The 18638-nt window shown below is 60.2% G+C and overlaps 1 protein-coding gene across 6 annotated transcripts; it reads right to left on the reverse strand.

Annotated features, from left to right (window-relative positions):
* Nucleotides 1–917: 917 nt before the first annotated feature.
* Nucleotides 918–11504, reverse strand: PROSER3 (proline and serine rich 3). Of its 6 annotated transcripts, none has more exons than XM_054010299.1 (12): nt 11334–11504; nt 10893–11001; nt 10250–10527; nt 9903–10045; nt 9727–9791; nt 9205–9293; nt 8831–8961; nt 8448–8629; nt 2502–3539; nt 2035–2212; nt 1583–1664; nt 1260–1421 (listed from the first exon to the last, which is right to left on the reverse strand). In XM_054010299.1, exons 1-12 carry the CDS (start codon nt 11342–11344, stop codon nt 1352–1354), a joined length of 2376 nt encoding a protein of 791 aa, XP_053866274.1. In that variant the 5' UTR covers nt 11345–11504; the 3' UTR covers nt 1260–1351. The 6 variants fall into 6 exon arrangements, with proteins under 6 accessions (XP_053866277.1, XP_053866274.1, XP_053866276.1 ...); XM_054010301.1 differs by lacking the exon at nt 11334–11504 and adding an exon at nt 11179–11262; XM_054010300.1 differs by lacking the exon at nt 11334–11504 and adding an exon at nt 11179–11256 and having other exon boundaries at nt 10906–11001.
* Nucleotides 11505–18638: the final 7134 nt, after the last annotated feature.

Consider the following 18638-nt stretch of genomic DNA (forward strand, 5'->3'; position numbering starts at 1 on the left):
CCCTCCCCAATGCTGCTGGCTCCCACTTCCTGTTTGCAGGCTGCTGGGGCCGAAGAGCTGGGAGCCCGATTTAGCCTCCAGCTCACATTCACTTCCTGAGCACGGGGCCGAGCTGGGCCCAGCCCCAGAGTGCTGGGGGGAAGGGATCGCTCTGCTGGACTGGAGGTGGCTGGAGCAGAGGAGAATTCCCCTCTGCTGCCAGCGGGACAGGGTGCAGGACACACAGCAATGCAGCTGGTATCCCAACCAGCAGAAGGGAGTGAGGTGTGTGTATGTGTACACACCCCACTCTCCAACAGGGGGCAGTGGGGTACACCCCCAGCTGAGGCAGTGTCTCACAGCCCCCTCAGTTAGCGCCCCACTAACCAGTTCCCCCCAGCAGAGCTGCCCTGGCAGGATGCAGTAGCTTTGCGGTGCCCTGTGGGGTGGGGGCCGTGGGGTGGGCAGCACACACACACCGCTATTGAGGACTGGACACACAAAAGGCTGATTATGAGGGGCCGGGGGAGCCAGGAGCCGGCACTTGCCGGCCTGACACGGGCGCTGGCCCCAGGCCAGGGAGAGGCAGAGTTGGGCACAGGGGGCTGGGAGGCGGTACAGGATGAGGCATGGGGCTTCCCCACTAGGGAGCACCAGCTCTTTCGGGGGGGCAGGGGGAGTGCAAACTCCCTAGAGAGGAAAAGCCCCCTGCCACATTCCCTACCCCCCTGAGCCAGCCAGCCCCCCGCCATGGGCCAGATGGGAGCCAGTGCCCTCTAGAGGGGAGGCTTGGACGGTAGGGGGCTGTAGGTCCCCCTGTCCTGCCCCCCTGAGCCAGCCAGCCCCCCATCATGGGGCCGGATGGGAGCTGGCACCCCCTAGACCCCATTTCCACATCACAGAGCCGGCTGCAGACAAGCCCATGCCATGCCAATTAGCAAACCCACTTTTATTACATTGCCTAAGAAAACAGCAAAAACCATCCACACCTGGCCAGGGAACAGCTCCCCCAGGCACACCTGTGCCCTAGAGCACCCCCCGCTGGGCCAGGCCGGGGGGGGGGGGGGGGGGGGGGCTGGGAGCTCCGCCCACAGCCAGCACTCCCGCCCTGCTCCCTCCTGTGCCCCCAATGAGCCAATGACCCTCCCCCAAGGGGCGCAAGGTCCTGGCTGAGGTGCAGGCGGTGCTAGGTAGCCTAGCTGGCCTGAGGGGAGCTGGCAGATTCGCCCACCTCTGGCTCTGGGCTGACTCGGCCCTGAGATGGGGGCACGTGGACTCACAGCTAGTCGCCCTGGCTCAGGATATTGTTAACGGCCCCCCAAGGCCGATTCCAGACAGAGCAGGGCCTGGAGGGAGGGAGACCCGGAGACCCTCAGCAGGGGCGGCCGGGCGGCTCAGCCAAGCCCTGAGACACGAGCCTGGACACTGCGATGTCGACGGCCCTGGGGAGTGAGAGAGCACAAATTAGCACTGAGTGTGCCCCAGACAGCTGCATCTCTGAGCTGGGCAGGCCAGCTCTGGGGCAGGGCAGCTGCCCCATGGGGACAGCAGCCATCCTCTGCCCTGCCCCACAGCACTCCCTAGTGTTGCGCTGGGTAATTACCGGAGCTGGCTGCGCAGATCCTCCCGCTGGCCCCGCAGCACCTCCAGCAGTGGATCCTCCTCGAACTCAGTGCCATCTGATTCTGGGGGCGACAGAGAGAGCATGGCGCACACCCCAGCCAAGTCTCCCCAAATCCGACCTGCCCCCACTCACACCCCAGCCAGGTCCCCCCAAATCCCACCTGCCCCCACTCACACCCCCTGCCCCACCCCTGCTCAGACCCCAGCAAGATCCCCCACCCCCAAGATCCCATCCAGTTCCCCCCAGCCCCCACCTCCACTGGGACCCTGGCTAGATCCCTCCCTAGCCCTGCTCAGAGCCCCTCCCCCCCACAGCCTGAAATGAGACCTGAGCAGATCTCCCACTTCCTGCTGCCACTCCTCACTGAGCCCCCACCCCACCAGCTCTCTCTCTCCTACCCAGGCTGCCAGCCACCCCCTGCACCCCCTCACCCTCCGCCTCCTCTAGCAGCTGAACCGCCAGCTGCAGCAGTTGTGGGTGCTGGGAGCCAGGGGCCAGGAGCTCCTCTGCTGCACTCTGCTCTGGAGGGGAGACTGCTCCCTCCCCTGACTGGCGTCCCCTGGTGGGGAGACGGGATGCCGGGGGAGAGAACAGCCTCTCAGAGATCACCTGGGAGAGAGAGAGATATGGGAGGTCACTTGCCCTGCTCTCTGCACCCCCAGCCCGCACCACCATCATGCTCCCTGCAGCCTGAACCCCAAACCTGCTCCCCTACCCTGCCAGTGCCCCACCCCACTCCCCACAGCCAGCACCCCTGCCCCATCCTCCTCTGCTGGGAGGCCAGGTGCTCCCCACACACTCCTGCCCCCCACAGTGCCCCCTGGTGGGAGAGGAGCTCCCTCCACAGCCCACGCCCCCATCCCACTCCCCACAGCCAGGCTCTCTCTGGGTACTGCACCTGCCCCAGGGCACTGTGGATGGATGACTCCCCCTTCCTGCCTCTCCTCCTCCAGCTGGGGGTCGCCTCTGGCTTCGTGGCAGCTCTGTCTTGCCACGGCTGAGGCTTGGAAGGCTGCTCGGTCTCTTTAGGTATGTGCTGTGCCACACCCGGTCCCGCTGCCCGCCGAGCATCCTCCAAGACGGGCCGCTCCGCCAGTCCCGCTGCCCGCCGAGCATCCCGAGAGCCAGGCCACTCCACCGGTCCCGCTGCCCGCCGAGCATCCCGAGAGCCGGGCCACTCCGCCGGTCCCGCTGCCCGCGGAGCATCCCGAGAGCCGGGCCGCTCCGCCGGTCCTGCTGCCGGCCGAGCATCCCGAGAGCCGGGCCGCTCCGCCGGTTCCACTGCCCGCCGAGCATCCCGAGAGCCGGGCCGCTCCGCCGGTTCCACTGCCCGCCGAGCATCCCGAGAGCCGGGCCGCTCCGCCGGTCCCGCTGCCCGCCGAGCATCCCGAGAGCCGGGCCACTCCGCTGGTTCCGCTGCCCGCCGAGCATCCTGGGAGATGGGCTGCTCTGCCGGTCCTGCTCCCCGCCGAGAATCCTGCGAGCCGGGCCGCTCCGCCAGTCCCGCTGCCCGCCGAGCATCCTGCGAGATGGGCCGCTCCGATGGTCCTGCTGCCCACTGAGCATCCTGGGAGATGGGCTGCTCCACCGGTCCCATTCCCTGCCAAGCATCCTGGGAGCTCCACCTCTCTGCAGCTCCTCCTCCATTTCCCTCAGGCTGTGGTGTGCTGGAGGGGGTGGCAGCAGATGCCAGCTGCCCCAGAACGTGGACAGCTATGGGGTTCTGCCCCACAGCTGGCTTAGCACTCAGGAAGGGCACCTCCAGGGGGTGCCCCATCCCTTGGCGAAGAGCAGAGGGTCCTAGTGCCCACTCCAGGCCAGATCTCATTTCTGGCTGGACAGCAGGCGCTGGGAACGCAGCAGCATCTCCGCTCCTCCATGCCACTGCACTTGGCAGCAGTCCAACGCCAGGACGTGCCATGCACATCCCATCGCCCTGCAGGAATAAGGGGAGGAGTGTGCCGATGAAGGGGCATTGCCTGCAATATCCTGGAATAACATTAAGTATCGCCAGAGCTCACTGCATTAAAAACACAAACGTTTGTGTGTCACCACGGGATCGTCTGTGATTTCGCTGAGAGACGCACCTGATGGCAACCCTGGGAAATGCTACAAGCTTCAAGGCGCTCTCCAAACCAACAGGCCAGCCAACCCCAGCTTGGGGGTGCCTAGGAGACGCTCAGGTGGCGGGGAAGGCACCCTCCAGAGCAGCCCGAGGGGAAACCCGCTGTCGGCTGCTCACCTGCAACAGGAAGCCCAGCCCAGGGACCCAAGCTGGACAAGGGAGGGACTCACAGACATGGGGTTGCTTATGCGGAGCTAAGAGTTGCTACAGATTCCTAGATCCCAAGGCCAGAAGGGACCGTAGTGATCACCTAGTCTGGCCGTCTGTGTAACACAACCCGACACCTGCACTGAAGAATTCCTTGAGCTGCGTGGCAACAGGGGAATTTTCTGTCATATTTTTATGACGATGTGTGCCTCAGTTTCCCCTATATGATGAATTGTTACCCGGTGGGGGGTTGGGACAAAATGGGAACATTCTTAATGTTTTCTCTGAATACTGTGTGTGTCTCAGCTTCCCCTTTATTGGGGTGGGTAAACTACAGCCCGTGGGCCGCAACCAGCCTGTTACACCTTTTAATCCGGCCCTTGAGCTCCCACCGGGGAGCAGGAGCTTGCCCCACTCCGCGCATGTCCCCCCAGGGACTCCGCATGCTTCCCCCGTCCCAAGCGCCGGCTCTGCAGCTCCCACTGGCCACAAGGGAGGCACCTGCAGATGGGGCAGCATACAGATGGGGCCACCTGCAGATGGGGCAGCATACTGGCTGGTGCTGCGCCTCTGCGTAGGAGCCGGAGAAGGGACATGCCGCTACTTCAGGGAGCTGGTTGAGGTAAGCACCACCTGGAGCCTGCACCCCGTACTACCTCATGTGCCCCAGCCCCCTACCCCAGCCCTGATCCCCCTCCCGCCCTCCAAACTCCTCAGTCCCAGCCCAGAGCCCCCTCCTACAACCCAAACCACTCATCCCCAGCCCAGAGCCTCCTCCCATACTCCAAATCCCTCTGCTCCACCCCCAGCCCCCTTCTGCACCCCAAGCCCTTCATCCTTGGCCCCACCCCAGAGCCCACACTTCCAACCAGAGCCCTCCCCCACTTCCGCATCCCAACCCCCTGCCCCAGCCTGGGGCCCCCACTCACAACCTGAACGCCTCATTTCTGGGCCCACCCCAGAGCCCACCCCCTCAACCGGACCCCTTGCCCCCTCCCACACCCCAACCCCAATTTCGTGAGTATTCATAGGCCGCCCTACAATTTTCATACCCAGATGTGGCCCTTAGGCCAAAATGTTTGCCCACCCCTGCCCTATATACTACTCAAGTATCTAGGTGGTGGGATAAGGGGGTGTGATCGTTGCAAAGACCCCTAGAGGGCAGGTGTGACTGCTGGTGGGCTGCACCTTGAATCCTGGCAACTGATGGCCAGTTCCCCTTCTCTGCAAGAACCAGCCTGAGGTGCTGGTGCAAGACCAGGGGGACCTGCTGGCCCAGGAAAGAGACAAAGGAAGGAGAGGGGACAATGGGCAGCTGAAAGGATCAGTCTCCTGGTTTGGGACTGGGGGTGGGGTGGTAGAGCCTAGGGCTCTGCCCCCCCCATGGACTCTATTGAAACAACATTCCTGATTTCTGTGCTAACAAGATCAGTCCTACGCTGTGTTCCCATTGATGAATAAACCTCCTGTGTCACACTTCTGGCTGAGTCCCTGTGACTGCGGAGTGGGGGTGCAGGGCCCTTTGGGGGGGGGGTGAGGGTCCCCAGGTGTCCCTTCCAGGTGGACTCACAGCAGGGAGCTCACAGGGTGAACAGGGGGCTGAACGCTCTGAGATCGGCTCCAGGAAGTGCCGAAGCTGAAGATGCTTCTTGCTCTGGTGGAAGGGCCCCTGCAGAGAGACTTGTTACACCAGAGTCTGGGCTGACCCTCATACAGATCAGTTCCAGAGCAACCAAACTGTGACTCCATGACAGCGGAAAAGGCTCGTTTGCTCTCAGGGTGGGCTGGGAGAGGAGACAAAGGTATGAAGGGAGTCCGGATCCTTCAAAAGGACTAGCCAAGGCAGGCCCTGTATCAATGGAAAAGCATAGAAGACAACGGCAAGCCGTCAGCAGGACGCGGCTGCGCCCCAGAGCGGGATTTCCCCACCTCTCCACAGGGATGCATCCGAAGAAGTGGGCTGTAGTCCACGAAAGCTTATGCTCTAATAAATTTGTTAGTCTCTAATGTGCCACAAGTACTCCTGTTCTTTTTGCGGATACAGACTAACACTGCTGCTACTCTGAAATCTCCACAGGGAGCAGAGCAGAGACCCAGCTGGAGAACAGAGGACAGGGAAAGTGCGAGGTGGGGGGAATAGAGCTGCTGGAAGAGTCTGGGGGCTCTCCCTGGGACCTGACCAAATCGGTTGGATGTTCAGACAGACAGGCTTGGAATGTGGGGTTCATTACAATGTGGCTGGGCTTGGGGTTTGTCATGGAGTCACCAGGTGATGCTCTGGAACTACTCCCTACGAAGCCAGTCAGGACTCTGGGGGAGCCTCCTCTCTCGGAGCAGACCGTCTCCAAGGCAAGAAGCTTACACAGCTTCCACCTTCCTGGGTCTGACCTCGGAGCATTCAGCATCCCCTTCCACACTGTGCACTTCCCACAGCGAGTCCGCCTGGGCGGGGCTCCTGCGGCAGCCAGAGGGTCCAGCACCCCAACTTCAGTCAGACGTGACTCTCAGCCAGCCCGTAAAACAGGTTTATTAGTCGACAGCAACACAGCGTAGAACAGAAATTGTTAGCACAGAAATCCATGACTTTCAGCCAAATCCATCTTGGGGGAAGGGGAGCCCAGAGTCAGGGCTCTGGTCCTGTCCCCCCCCCCACCCCAAGCCAGCCCAGACGAGAGGGACTTCCAGCTGCCTGGCCCCTGCCCTGCCCACTGCTCCTCCTCCGGCCTTTGTCTCGCATCCCGGGCCAAGAGTCACCTGGTCCTATCCCTCTCCTGGGTCTCAGGTTACGAAGGGGCAGCCATAGCATTCCTGCAGGCAGCTAGATCAGCCCCCACAAAAGTCACACACCCTTATTCCCACCACCTAGACACTAGTGCAATGCACAGGGAAACCGAGGCACACACAGCATTCATGCAAAACAGTAAGACTCTCATACAACATAACAAGGGAAAATTCTCACTTCGTCACAGGCTTGGCCTGGCTATGTTTGAACCCTGAACTCTCTGCGCCAGCCTGAGGCCTTCCTAGGCTGCAGCTGACCCTGACGAAAGAGCAAGTCACTGGGTGTATGGTGAATCACAGGGGCTCCTCCCAGGGACAGTTCTAATGTGGGAGCCCCGATCCTACGCACCCATGACAAACAGGTGTTTAAAAAAACCTCCCACCTTGTTCTACAAGTTGTTGGTGACAGCAAATGCCCCCGCTCCTTGGAAAATCCTTCCAATGATTACTTACTCGCACCGTATGCCTCATTTCCAGGCTGCCCTGGACTAGCTTCACCTTCCAGCCCTTGCGTGGTGGCAGAGCCCAGGATATCACATTCCTCCCCCACGTAGACACTCACAGACTGGGATAAGTCACCCCTTCACCTTCCCTTCGTTAAGCTATAGACTCAAGCTGCGGCTATGCTACAAAATGACATTGATCTAACTTACGTTGGCACATGGCTGCTGCAGTTACTGATCAGCGACTGTGTGCCCATGTAAGCTGGCTACCTTTGATCGCCCAGGGCTTAGGGATGACACTTCCGCAGCTAGGTCGACCCAACGCAGCCTATGTCGACCTAACCGAGTAGTGCAGACCAGGCTTCGATCTGTCGTTCTCAGGCGGGTTTTCTAACCCTTGAACCCTTCTCTGGTCCCCCTCCAATTTATCCTCATCCTTGAGCGGTGGGCACAGAAGTGGATGGCGAGGTCCGGTGGGCTACAGGCTGGACAGCGCTGTGGCAGGGCGAGCGCTGGGTGCTCTGAGTGGGGGGTTACACAGAGACAGTAGAGTGACCTATGATGAAGCGGGGGGATTTTCTTAGTGTCTTGCATGAATGCTGTCTGTGGCTCAGTTCCCCTGTGTGCTACGTGTTTAATGAGGTGGTGGGAGGGAGTTTGTTGCTGGAGAGGAGCAGGTGTTACCTCGCCTGGCAGTCAGGACCCCGACAACTGCCTGGAGATTGGGTACCCTAGTGACTGGTAGGTCCCCCCAGCTTGGCAGTCAGCCGATTCTGGCCTGTGGAAGGACAATGGGCTGAGGAGAGAGGACCCCTGTGGCTGGGTTCCAGCCAGGGGGCTGCTGGGCTGGGGACAAAGAGCAGCCTGAGCCCACAGGACTGAGACTGGCCAGGCTCAAGACCCCTGAGAACTGCCTGTGCTGGATTCAGATGCTCAATAAACCCTCCTGTATTACGTTGGCTGGGAGTCACTGCAGGGTAGAGATCGGGGTTGCATTGCTCTCTCTGGGTGTGGAGGCCCTGGGGTCCATGGCGAGACATGGGCGAGCGGAAGGTTCAGAGAGGTGCAGGTCCAAGAGGCGCTGGAGCGCAGGGCTTAACCCCTGAAGAGTGTGTGGACCCACAAGAAGGGCTGTCACGCTGAGAGGAGCTCCTCCCAGGGACCTTACAGAGCCGAGAGAGCACGGGGCATGAGAGTCCGTGACATGACCCCAGGGTAGATTGACTTTCCCAACACTCTGGGGCAGGGCAGGCAGGGAACAGCCCCACAGATGGCTGTGCCCCTATGATCCCCGCTGGGAGAGGCAGGTCTCCCAGAATCATTCCCCCAATCACCCCCGGGCTCCTACCGTCCTTGGGCCCCAGGCCAGCTTAGTCCTCCAGCCCAGCAGGGGCAGCGATCTGCCGGCCTGGCTTGCCTGCTCCATCTTCCGACGCAGGCGCCACTGGAACAGGATGTCATCCTCCGGCGGAGTGGAAGAGGAGCATTGTGGGATATGGGCAGGAGGCCAGCAGGCAAGGGGCAGGGGCTCTGGGGGAAGATAAAGGGTGTCACAGGAGGAACAAGAGACAGGGAATAACCCGCTCTGGGCCCAGATGGGAGCCGGTGCCCCCTGGAGGGGAAAGGCTCTGTGTTCCATTCTCTCCTCCTCGAGCCAGCTAGTCCGCACCCTGGGGCCAGATGGGAGCCGGTGCCCCCAAGAGGGGAAAGGCCCAGTACCTCGGTTCCTACCTGGGGAGGGCTCCAGCAGGGAGAGGTGAGAGGGGCAGGGAAGCGCCTGGTCTGAGTCCGCGGTGCTGGATGGAGGTGTGGAGCGCAGCCCCTCAGAGCTGACAGGGATGGTGCTGCTCAGGGAGGACTCACTGCAGGAAGAGCAGGCAAGCTTAGAGGGGACAGAGGGTTTGTCCGTTGGAAGGCATCCTGCCTCTCCCCAGTGTGCAGGAGGGGCTGGAGGGGGAATACCCAGTATGGCGGGGGGGTACCCAGCAGTGGGTACCACGGGGTGTGTGTTGCGGGGCGGGGAGATGTGTACACAGCAGGGAAGGGGCTGCCGGGAGGGGGGGGGGGAAAATACCCACTGCGGGGTGTGTGTGTCAGGACAGTACCTTCTCAACAGCAGCCGGGTGGCTCTCTCCTGCAGGCTGTGACTGTCGGGGTCAGGCGACTCCAGTGGGGAGGTGTCTGAGGGGCCCCCCTGGAAGAGAGTGAGCGTGCAGTGCAGGGAAGAGCCCCACGATCAGGCCCCAGGGGGCTGGTAGCACCAGGGACTGTCCCCCACAAAGCTGGCCAGGGGACATGGTTCCCTGCTGCCCCAGAGAGGGGCTGGGCAGAGTCCCGGGCGTGGGGTGGGATCCCCAGAGTGGATAGAGAGGGGCTGGGCAGGGTCTTGTTGGGGAATCCCCAGAGCAGATAGAGAAGGCCTGGGCAGGCTCCTGGGGATGGGGTAGGATCCCCAGAGTGAATAGAGAGGGGCTGGACAGGGACCCAGGGGCAGAGAGATCCCCAGAGTGGAGAGAGAGGGGCTGGGCAGGGTCCCAGGGGCACCCCAGAGCCAGCCTGCCCCTCTCCCTAGCTATGTAGCTGCCCGGTGCCCCCCAGCTCTGCCTCCCTGCAAGCAACATACTGACCATGGGGCGCAGCGGGGGGCTGACAAGTGCCCATCCTGGCCTGGCCTCTTCCAGCTTAGCACAGTCTGTAAGGAGATGCCCCAGTTAAAGGAGGGGCCAAGGAACCAACCAGCTCCCCACCTGCAGGGACCTCAAGCAGGGGAAGTGGGGGACCCCTGCCCAGCAAGGGCGGGTACCTGGCTTTGCCCCCCCTTTCGGGGTGGAGCTGTCAGAGGGAGGTGCTGGCTCCAGCCACCAGAACTCCCTGGCTGTGGGGACGGGGGGCGCCTGGCGCTGGCTGCGGCTCCTCGGCTGCCCATGGCGGAAACGCTCTATGTACCTGCAGGGAAAGGAGATGGTATTAATGGTCACCCTCCCTGCCCAGAGCCAGGCCTAAAACCAAGAGTCCTGGCTCCCAATCCCCCCCTCCCCTGCTCTAGCCACTAGACCCCACTCCCCTCCCAGAGCTGGGATAACACCCAGGAGTCCTGGCTCCCATCCCCTGCCTTAACCACCAGACCCCACTGCCCTGGGAGCAGCTCACTTGGCAATGATGGACTCCCCATCCTGGGCTGAGGCTAGGGGGCCCAGGGACTGCCTCAAGGCTGGCACCTCCTGGGGGGTGCTAGAGGAGCTGCGCTCGGTTGAGGACCACGATTCGGGGAAGGGGTTGGTGGAGTCCAAGTCCAGAGCTGTCCCCCGGCAGCTAGAGCCCTGCAGGAAGCTGAAGTCTGGGGGGCTGGAGGCCGTGGGCTCAGGGGGGCGCCATCGGTGCGGGGCGAGGGCAGGGACACCGGTCAGCAGGCGGGCCGGGCTCAGGGTCTGGGGGGAAATGGAGAAAGCTCAGGGGTGCGATGCAGGCCAGCCTGGGCAGAAACTGCACCCCCATCTCTGTCACGATGGGGCCCCCACAGACCTCCACAGCCCAAACCGGTTTCCCCATAGCCACCCCTGCCTCACCCAGCTCCCCCCTGCAGACCCCGAATGTGATGCAGCTCCCCTCTGCAGCACCCCCCGCAGCCCAACCCAGCTTCCCCCAACTCCCCAAACACAGCCTTTCCCAGCACCCCCAATGCCTCCCTGCAGCCCCCACCCCAACCCAGCTTTCCCCCAAACTCCACAACACAGCATGACCCCGCTCCCCCATCCAGCCCCCCAACACCTTCCCACGCCCTCCCCCACCGGACCATGCACTGGTACTGTGGGCCGGGCAGGCGGGCAGGTGAGGGGTAGTAGTGGCTCCGGGCTGGGCTCCTCATGGCGAAGGGGCTCCCCTGGACGGAGAACAGAGCCGTGCTGCAGGCAAAAGGGGAATTAGCAGGGCTCAGGGCAGCCCCCCGTCAACCCCACCCCTGGGGCCAGACAGCATCACCCCTCCAGTTCCCCCCCATTCCCTCCACACCCCAGGACCAGACAGCATCGCCCTCCCAGTCCCCGGGACCAGACACCATCGTCCCCCCATTCCCCACACACCCCGGAACCAGACATCATCGGCCCCCCACGGCCTGAGCACGCTGGGATGCAGGCAGCTCTGCAGGGCGCCCCAGGGGACCAGGGACGGAGGTTGGGGAGGCGGGAGAGGACGCGGGAGGACCCGGGGGCGGGGCCCGATCTCGCGAGGACCGTACCTGGACTCCATCCTTCCCGGTCCCTGAGGTGCGGGCCCGCGGGGGTATTGGAACCCAGGCGTCCGGGCTCCCCCCTCTGTCCCAGCAACCCCCAGGACCCACGACCCTCCCTCAACCAAACTTGCCGCCCAAGCCGTCACCTAGCAACGTCTGCCAGGCATGTCGGGTAAAGCCGGCAGGGGCGGGGGTGACTGGGCGTGTGTCCCATAATGCACCACGCTGTCCGGGATCTCCTCCCCCCCCCCCGCCGCTCAAAATGGCCGCCCAGGCGTGTGTGGGCGAGTCCTGACTACACTTCCCATGAGGCACAGCGCCACTTGACTATGCTCCCATAGTACCCCGCGCCTCTTTTAACGAGGTCACTATGATCGCTGTCGCGTTGGGGAAATGGTTTGACTACAACTGCGGCCACTGACTACAACTCCGATGGGTCAGTACAGCGCGCCACCGGCCACTCGATAAAAATGGCCGCCAGGCGTGTCTGTGCAGCCCATGACTACATATCCCATGTTTCAGAGTAGCAGCCATGTTAGTCTGTATCCGCAAAAAGAACAGGAGTACTTGTGGCACCTTAGAGACTAACAAAAATTTATTTGAGCAAAAGCTTTTGTCAGCTACAGCCCACTTCATCGGATGCATAGAATGGAACATGTAGTGAGGAGATATATATACCTACAGAGAACATGAAAAGGTGGAAGTTGCCCTACTAGGGTTACCATATCTAACAAATAAAAAAAGAGGACCTTCCACTGGCCTTGGCCCCGCCCATTTCCCCACCCCCAGCCCCGCCCTAACTCCGCCTCCTACTCCCAGCCACAAGGAAAGGGCTGCCCGAGCGCTACCGGCTTCACGGTTTGCCGGGCAGTCCCCAGACCCTGTGCCCCCGGCCGGTGCTTCCCCAGCGCAGCTGGAGCCCGGGAGGGGAAGCGCCCAGCCGGGGGCGCAGGGTCTGGAGGCTGCCCGGCAAACCGTGAAGCCGGTAGCGCTTGGGCTTCGGGCAGCCCCCTTGCCTCCGGACCCTGCGCCCCCAGCCGGGCACTTCCCCTCCCAGGCTCCGGCGGCGCAGGGTCCGGAGGCATGGGGGCTGCCCGAAGCCGTTTAAGAGCCGGGCTGCCCAAGCGCTACCGGCTTCAGGCAGCCCCCTTGCCTCCGGACCCTGCGCCCCCGGCCGGGCACTTCCCCTCCCGGGCTCCGGCGGCGCAGGGTCCAGAGTCATGGGGGCTGCCTGAAGCCGGTAGCGCTGGGGCAGCTCGGCTCTTAAACAGAGCCGAAGAGTCAGGGGACGAGCAGAGCCGCCATTTTCCCGGACATGTTCGGCTTTTTGGCAATTCCCACCGGACGGGGGTTTGAGTGCTGAAAAGCCGGACATGTCCGGGAAAAAGAGGACGTATGGTAACCCTATGCCCTACCAACTCTAAGTGGCTAATTAAGTAAGATGAGCTATTATCAGCTGGGGGGGGGGGAACTTTTGTAGTGATAATCAAGATGGCCCATAGAGATCTTGTAGGTGTTTGTCTCCATCTGCTATACTTACCTACATGCCTCCAGCTTCCATCCAGGACACGCCACATGATCCATTGTCTACAGCCAAGCTTTAAGATAAAACTGCATTTGCTCCAATCCCTCAGACAGAGACAAGCACCTACAAGATCTCTATCAAGCATTCTTAAAACTACAAGACCCACCTGCTGAAGTGAAAAAAACAGATTGACAGAGCCAGAAGAGTACCCAGAAGTCACCTACTACAGGACAGGCCCAACAAAGAAAATAACAGAACGCCACTAGCTGTCACCTTCAGCTCCCATCTAAAACCTCTCCAGCGCATCATCAAAGATCTACAACCTATCCTGAAAGATGATCCCTCACTCTCACAGATCTTGGGAGACAGACCAGTCCTCGCTTACAGACAGACCCCCAACCACAAATACTCACAAGCAACCACACACCAAAAACACTAACCCAGGAACCTATCCTTGCAACAAAGCCAACTCTGTCCACATATCTATTCAAGTGACACCATCATAGGACCTAATCACATCAGCCATGCCATCAGGGGCTCGTTCACCTGCACATCTACCAACGTGATATATGCCATCATGTGCCAGCAATGCCCCTCTGCCATGTTGTAACGAACTGGGACTGTTCTTGCTGGGGTGTGGAAATGCTGACAGGGGAGTGTGACTAGAATGGTCTGCATCGGAGGATGGGAGTCGGCCTGAGGGAACATACCTGAGTTTGTAACATGAGAACCCAGGAGGGGGTTGGAGGTCAGGTGACTCCGGGGCCCGGAAAACTGGAAAAAGGCTGTGGGAGGGGTCGCTGAAGGCAGAGTGCTGGAAGCAGGCTGGAGAGAGGGCTGGGAGGCAGAGATGGCTCTGACCCCCCAAAGGGGGGTGGGCTGGCATGCCCTGGGACCCCAAGCTGGACCTAACTGAGGGGGGGGCCTGTTGTCTGTGCCTGCAAAACCTGTCTTGAACTGTATTCCTGTCATCCAAATAAACCTTCTGCTTTACTGGCTGGCTGAGAGTCATGGTAAATCGCAGAAAGCCGGGGGTGCAGGGCCCTAAGTCCCCCAATACTCCGTAACAACTGGTGGCAGCGGCGGGATCTACTGCACCCCGTGGACGGCGCTTCCTGCAGTAAGTGACTGGGGAGCAGTAAAACGAAGGGGGATTGACGGGGACCAGGCGTGCTGAAGAGTGGGAGAGAGACGGTTATTACCCCTGGGAGTGTGTGACCAGCAAGAAGGACTTTTGCAGTAACAGGGTCCCCCGGGGGGATCGCAGCGAGTGGTCCCAGGGGCGGAGGAGTCTGCAGCTCGACCCTGGCAGAGAGGCGGTGACCTCGAGAAGGGCTGGCACACTAGGGGTCCCCCTGGGAACTGTGGGGAGCTGTGAGCACACAGGCCGGTGAGTGGCCAGCAGGAAGATGTATGCCAAGCGGCTTAAGAGCGACCTGGTGGAGCTGTGCAAGCAGAGGCGGCTGCGCATTGGGAGGCTCACCAAAGAACAGCTCATTGCCCAGCTGGAGGCGGAAGATCGCGCAAATGAACTAATCCCTGTGTCTCAGGGAAGCAGCCTGGCAAATGCAGCGCAGGCACCAGTGTCTGTCCCAGCTGGGAGTGGTCAGCCGGCTGCTGAGGGCTTCCCGAGACCCCTCCTTCCTATGCCTAGGGGAAGGGTGGGGAGGAGCCCAGCAAATACCGAGGGCGCCGTGACCCCCCCGGCCAGCAGGGGATCCCCCCGGCGAAGCCCGCCGGCCAGCAGAGAATCCTCCCGGCGACGTTCGGCATCCGTGGAGCGGAATTGGCTGGAATGGGAGAAAGAGCTAAAACTAAGAGAGCTGGAGGATCGTGAACAACAGAGACAGCATAAACGGGAGGAGAAAGAGAGACAAAGACAGCATGAACGGGAGAAGAATAAGAGACAAAGACAGCATGAAAAGAAACAGAAACAGGAGAATAAAAGACAGCGTCAGCATGACCTGAAACTGGCGAGATTGAAGGGCAGCGAACCCCCGGCTGCGGTGAGTGAGGGGGGACCCAAAACTGCACGGAGCTTTAATAAGTGCATCATGGCCCCATACAAGGAGGGGGAGGACATAAATAACTTCCTGGAGGCCTTTAAGACGGCCTGCAAGCTGCACCGGGTTGATCCCGCGAACAGACTCCGGGTCCTTACCCCCTTACTGGACCCCAAAGCCGTGGCATTGTACCGCCAACTCGGAGAGGCAGAGAAAGGGGACTACAAACTATTCAAAAAGGCCCTGCTACGTAAGTTTGGGCTAACTCCTGAGATGTACCGGGAAAGGTTCCGGAGTCAAAATAAAACCCCTGAAATCTCATATCTGCAACTAGCCGTCCGCATGGAAAGATACGCCAGCCAGTGGGCTGGTGGGGCCCAGACGAAGAAGGACCTGATTAAACTGCTGGTACTGGAGCAACTGTATGAGCGGTGCCCATCCAACCTGAGGCTGTGGTTGGTGAACAAAAAGCCAGAGAACCCGCGACACGCCGGGCAGCTGGCTGATGAGTTTGTAAAGAGCCGGTCAGGGGGTGGCAGTGAGGAGCCCCAAAGGAACAGGCCCGCCGCATGCAGAGAGAGAGTCACCCTGGAACCTCCCAAAGGGGGAATATGGGGAATCCCCTCCCACGGGGAATGCCCAGCATCAGGGACAACCGACCGGCTCGAGGGGACCCACGGGACATGAGCTGCTATTACTGCGGCCGAAGAGGCCACGTTCGGGCCCAGTGCCCCAAGCTCAAAGACAGACTGAGCAGACCGAACCCGCATAGGGTTAACTTGGTAGAGGCCCAAACGGACAAGGGGCAGGCTTCTCACGCAAGAGGGGCTGGCAGCTTATCAACTGCTCAAGAGAGAGAAGGGCCCCAGGCCAGCTCCTCTAGGGGGCTGGATGCCCCAGACTCAGGGTTTTTGGTTTATACGGTGGGCGCGGGGCTGTCCCTCCGGAGAGAGTACCTTGTTCCCCTGGAGGTGGATGGGAGGTAGGTCAATGAATACTGGGATACGGGCGCAGAGGTAACGCTGGCCCGGCCCGAGGTGGTGGCCCCAGATCAGGTGGTGCCCAACTCCTACCTGACCCTGACGGGGGTGGGCGGAACACCAGTCAAAGTGCCCGTGGCAAGGGTACACCTGAAGTGGGGGGCCAAGGAGGGCCCCAAGGATGTGGGGGTACACCCGTATTTACCCACTGAGGTATTGATGGGGGGGGACCTGGAGAACTGGCCAAGCAACCCCCAAAAGGCACTGGTTGTAACCCGCAGTCAGAGCCGGCGAGGGGCCCTGCGCCCTGGCCTTGGGGGGGGTGCCTTGCCTGAGGCGCAGGACCCTAACCTGGTGGGGAGGGAACGCCCAGGGACACGGCTCAGGGAGGCTGCAGCTTCAAACCCAGCGGGCGAGAAAGAGCAGGTGGCCATCCCTGTCCCAGCTGCTGAGTTCCAGGCCGAGTTGCAGAGAGATCCCTCCTTGCGGAAGATAAGGGACCTGGCCGACCTCAATGCGGTACAGACCATGGGACGAGGTGGCCGGAAAAGGTTCCTGTGGGAGAAGGGGTTCCTGTACCAAGAATGGGCTCCCCCAGGGAAAATGAAGTCAGGGGGGATCAGGAGGCAGCTGGTGGTACCCCAAAAGTATCGCCGCCAGCTACTGTGCCGGGCCCATAACATTCCCCTCTCAGGGCACCAGGGAACCTGGCGTACCCAGCAGAGGCTGCTACGGAGCTTTTACTGGCCTGGGGTCTTTGTTACTGTCCGACAGTACTGCGGATCCTGTGACCCCTGTCAGAGGGGGAGGAAGGCCTGGGACAAGGGAAAAACAGCTTTAGGACCCTTGCCCAGCATAAAGGATCCTTTCCAGAGGGTGGCCAAGGTTAAAAGGGCGGCTCTAAACCAAGAGAGCCCAAAGCACAGACCTCCAGACTGAAGCGCTGGAAGAAGACCACAGCCCAGTTGGAACCCCAGAGGTATGGGGGTGGAAAAAGGGCACAGGCCGCATAAACCTTCCCACATGCGAACTGCAAGTGCCATCAAGCACCCCGACCTAAGGGGGGGCGTGAAACTGAAGGGGCCTGGTGTAATTCCCACCAAGGAACTGGAGGGATGCGGGGGCATCCATGGGAACGGGGGTAGGTTCAAACTTCCCCAGGTCACTGGCTAAAGTGACCCCGCTCAGTTCGGTCTCGAAGGGGGGAGAGATGTAACGAACTGGGACTGTTCTTGCTGGGGTGTGGAAATGCTGACAGGGGAGTGTGACTAGAATGGTCTGCATCGGAGGATGGGAGTCGGCCCGAGGGAACATACCTGAGCTTGTAACATGAGAACCCAGGAGGGGGTTGGAGGTCAGGTGACTCCGGGGCCCGGAAAACTGGAAAAAGGCTGTGGGAGGGGTCGCTGAAGGCAGAGTGCTGGAAGCAGGCTGGAGAGAGGGCTGGGAGGCAGAGATGGCTCTGACCCCCCAAAGGGGGGTGGGCTGGCATGCCCTGGGACCCCAAGCTGGACCTAACTGAGGGGGGGCCTGTTGTCTGTGCCTGCAAAACCTGTCTTGAACTGTATTCCTGTCATCCAAATAAACCTTCTGCTTTACTGGCTGGCTGAGAGTCATGGTAAATCGCAGAAAGCCGGGGGTGCAGGGCCCTAAGTCCCCCAATACTCCGTAACACATGTACACTGGCCAAACCGGACAGTCTCTACGCAAAAGAATAAATGGACACAAATCTGATGTCAGGAATCATAACATTCAAAAACCAGCAGGAGAACACTTCAACCTCTCTAGTCACTCAGTAACAGACTTAAAGGTGGCAATTTTGCAACAGAAAACCTTCAAAAACGGACTCCAATGAGAAACTGCTGAACTTGAATTAATATGCAAACTAGATACCATTAACTTTGGCTTGAATAGAGACTGGAAGTGGCTGGGTCATTACGCAAATTGAATCTATTTCCCTATGGTAAATATCCTCACACCTTTTTGTCAACTGTCTGAAATGGGCCATCTTGATTATCACTACAAAAGTTTTTTTTCTCCCGCTGATAATAGCTCATCTTAATTAATTAGCCTCTTAGAGTTGGTATGGCAACTTCCACCTTTTCATGTTCTCTGTATGTGTATATATATCTTCTTACTATATGTTCCATTCTATGCATCTGATGAAGTGGGCTGTAGCCCACGAAAGCTTATGCTCAAATAAATTTGTTAGTCTCTAAGGGTATGTCTACACTACGAAATTAGGTCAATTTAATAGAAGTCGATTTTTTAGAAATCAATTTGATACAGTCGATTGTGTGTGTCCCCACTAAGCGCATTAAGTCGGCGGTGTGCGTCCACAGTACCAAGGCTAGCGTCGACTTTCGGAGCGTTGCACTGTGGTAGCTATCCCACAGTTCCTGCAGTCTCCGCTGCCCATTGGAATTCTGGGTTGAGCTCCCAATGCCTATGGGGCAAAAACATTGTCGCGGGGGGTTCTGGGTACATGTCATCAGGCCCCCTCCCTCCATGAAAGCAACGGCAAAAAAATCATTTCTCGTCTCTTTTCTTGGGTTACCCGTGCAGACGACATACTACAGCAAGCATGGAGCCTGCTCAGCTCACTGCGGACAGCAGACGGTACAATATGACTGCTAACCGTCATCATTGTCCCGTGGGTGCTCCTGGCCGACCTTGGTTAGGTTGGTCGGGGGCACCTGGGCAGATATGGGTGCTTCTGGCCGGCCTCGGTGAGGTCGGTCGGGAGCGCCTGGACAAAAATGGGAATGACTCCAGGTCATTCTCTTCTTTAAGTTTCGTTTAA

The sequence above is a fragment of the Malaclemys terrapin genome, chromosome 21 (genome assembly GCF_027887155.1).
Source record: "Malaclemys terrapin pileata isolate rMalTer1 chromosome 21, rMalTer1.hap1, whole genome shotgun sequence".
In the NCBI taxonomy this organism is placed as follows: domain Eukaryota; kingdom Metazoa; phylum Chordata; order Testudines; family Emydidae; genus Malaclemys; species Malaclemys terrapin.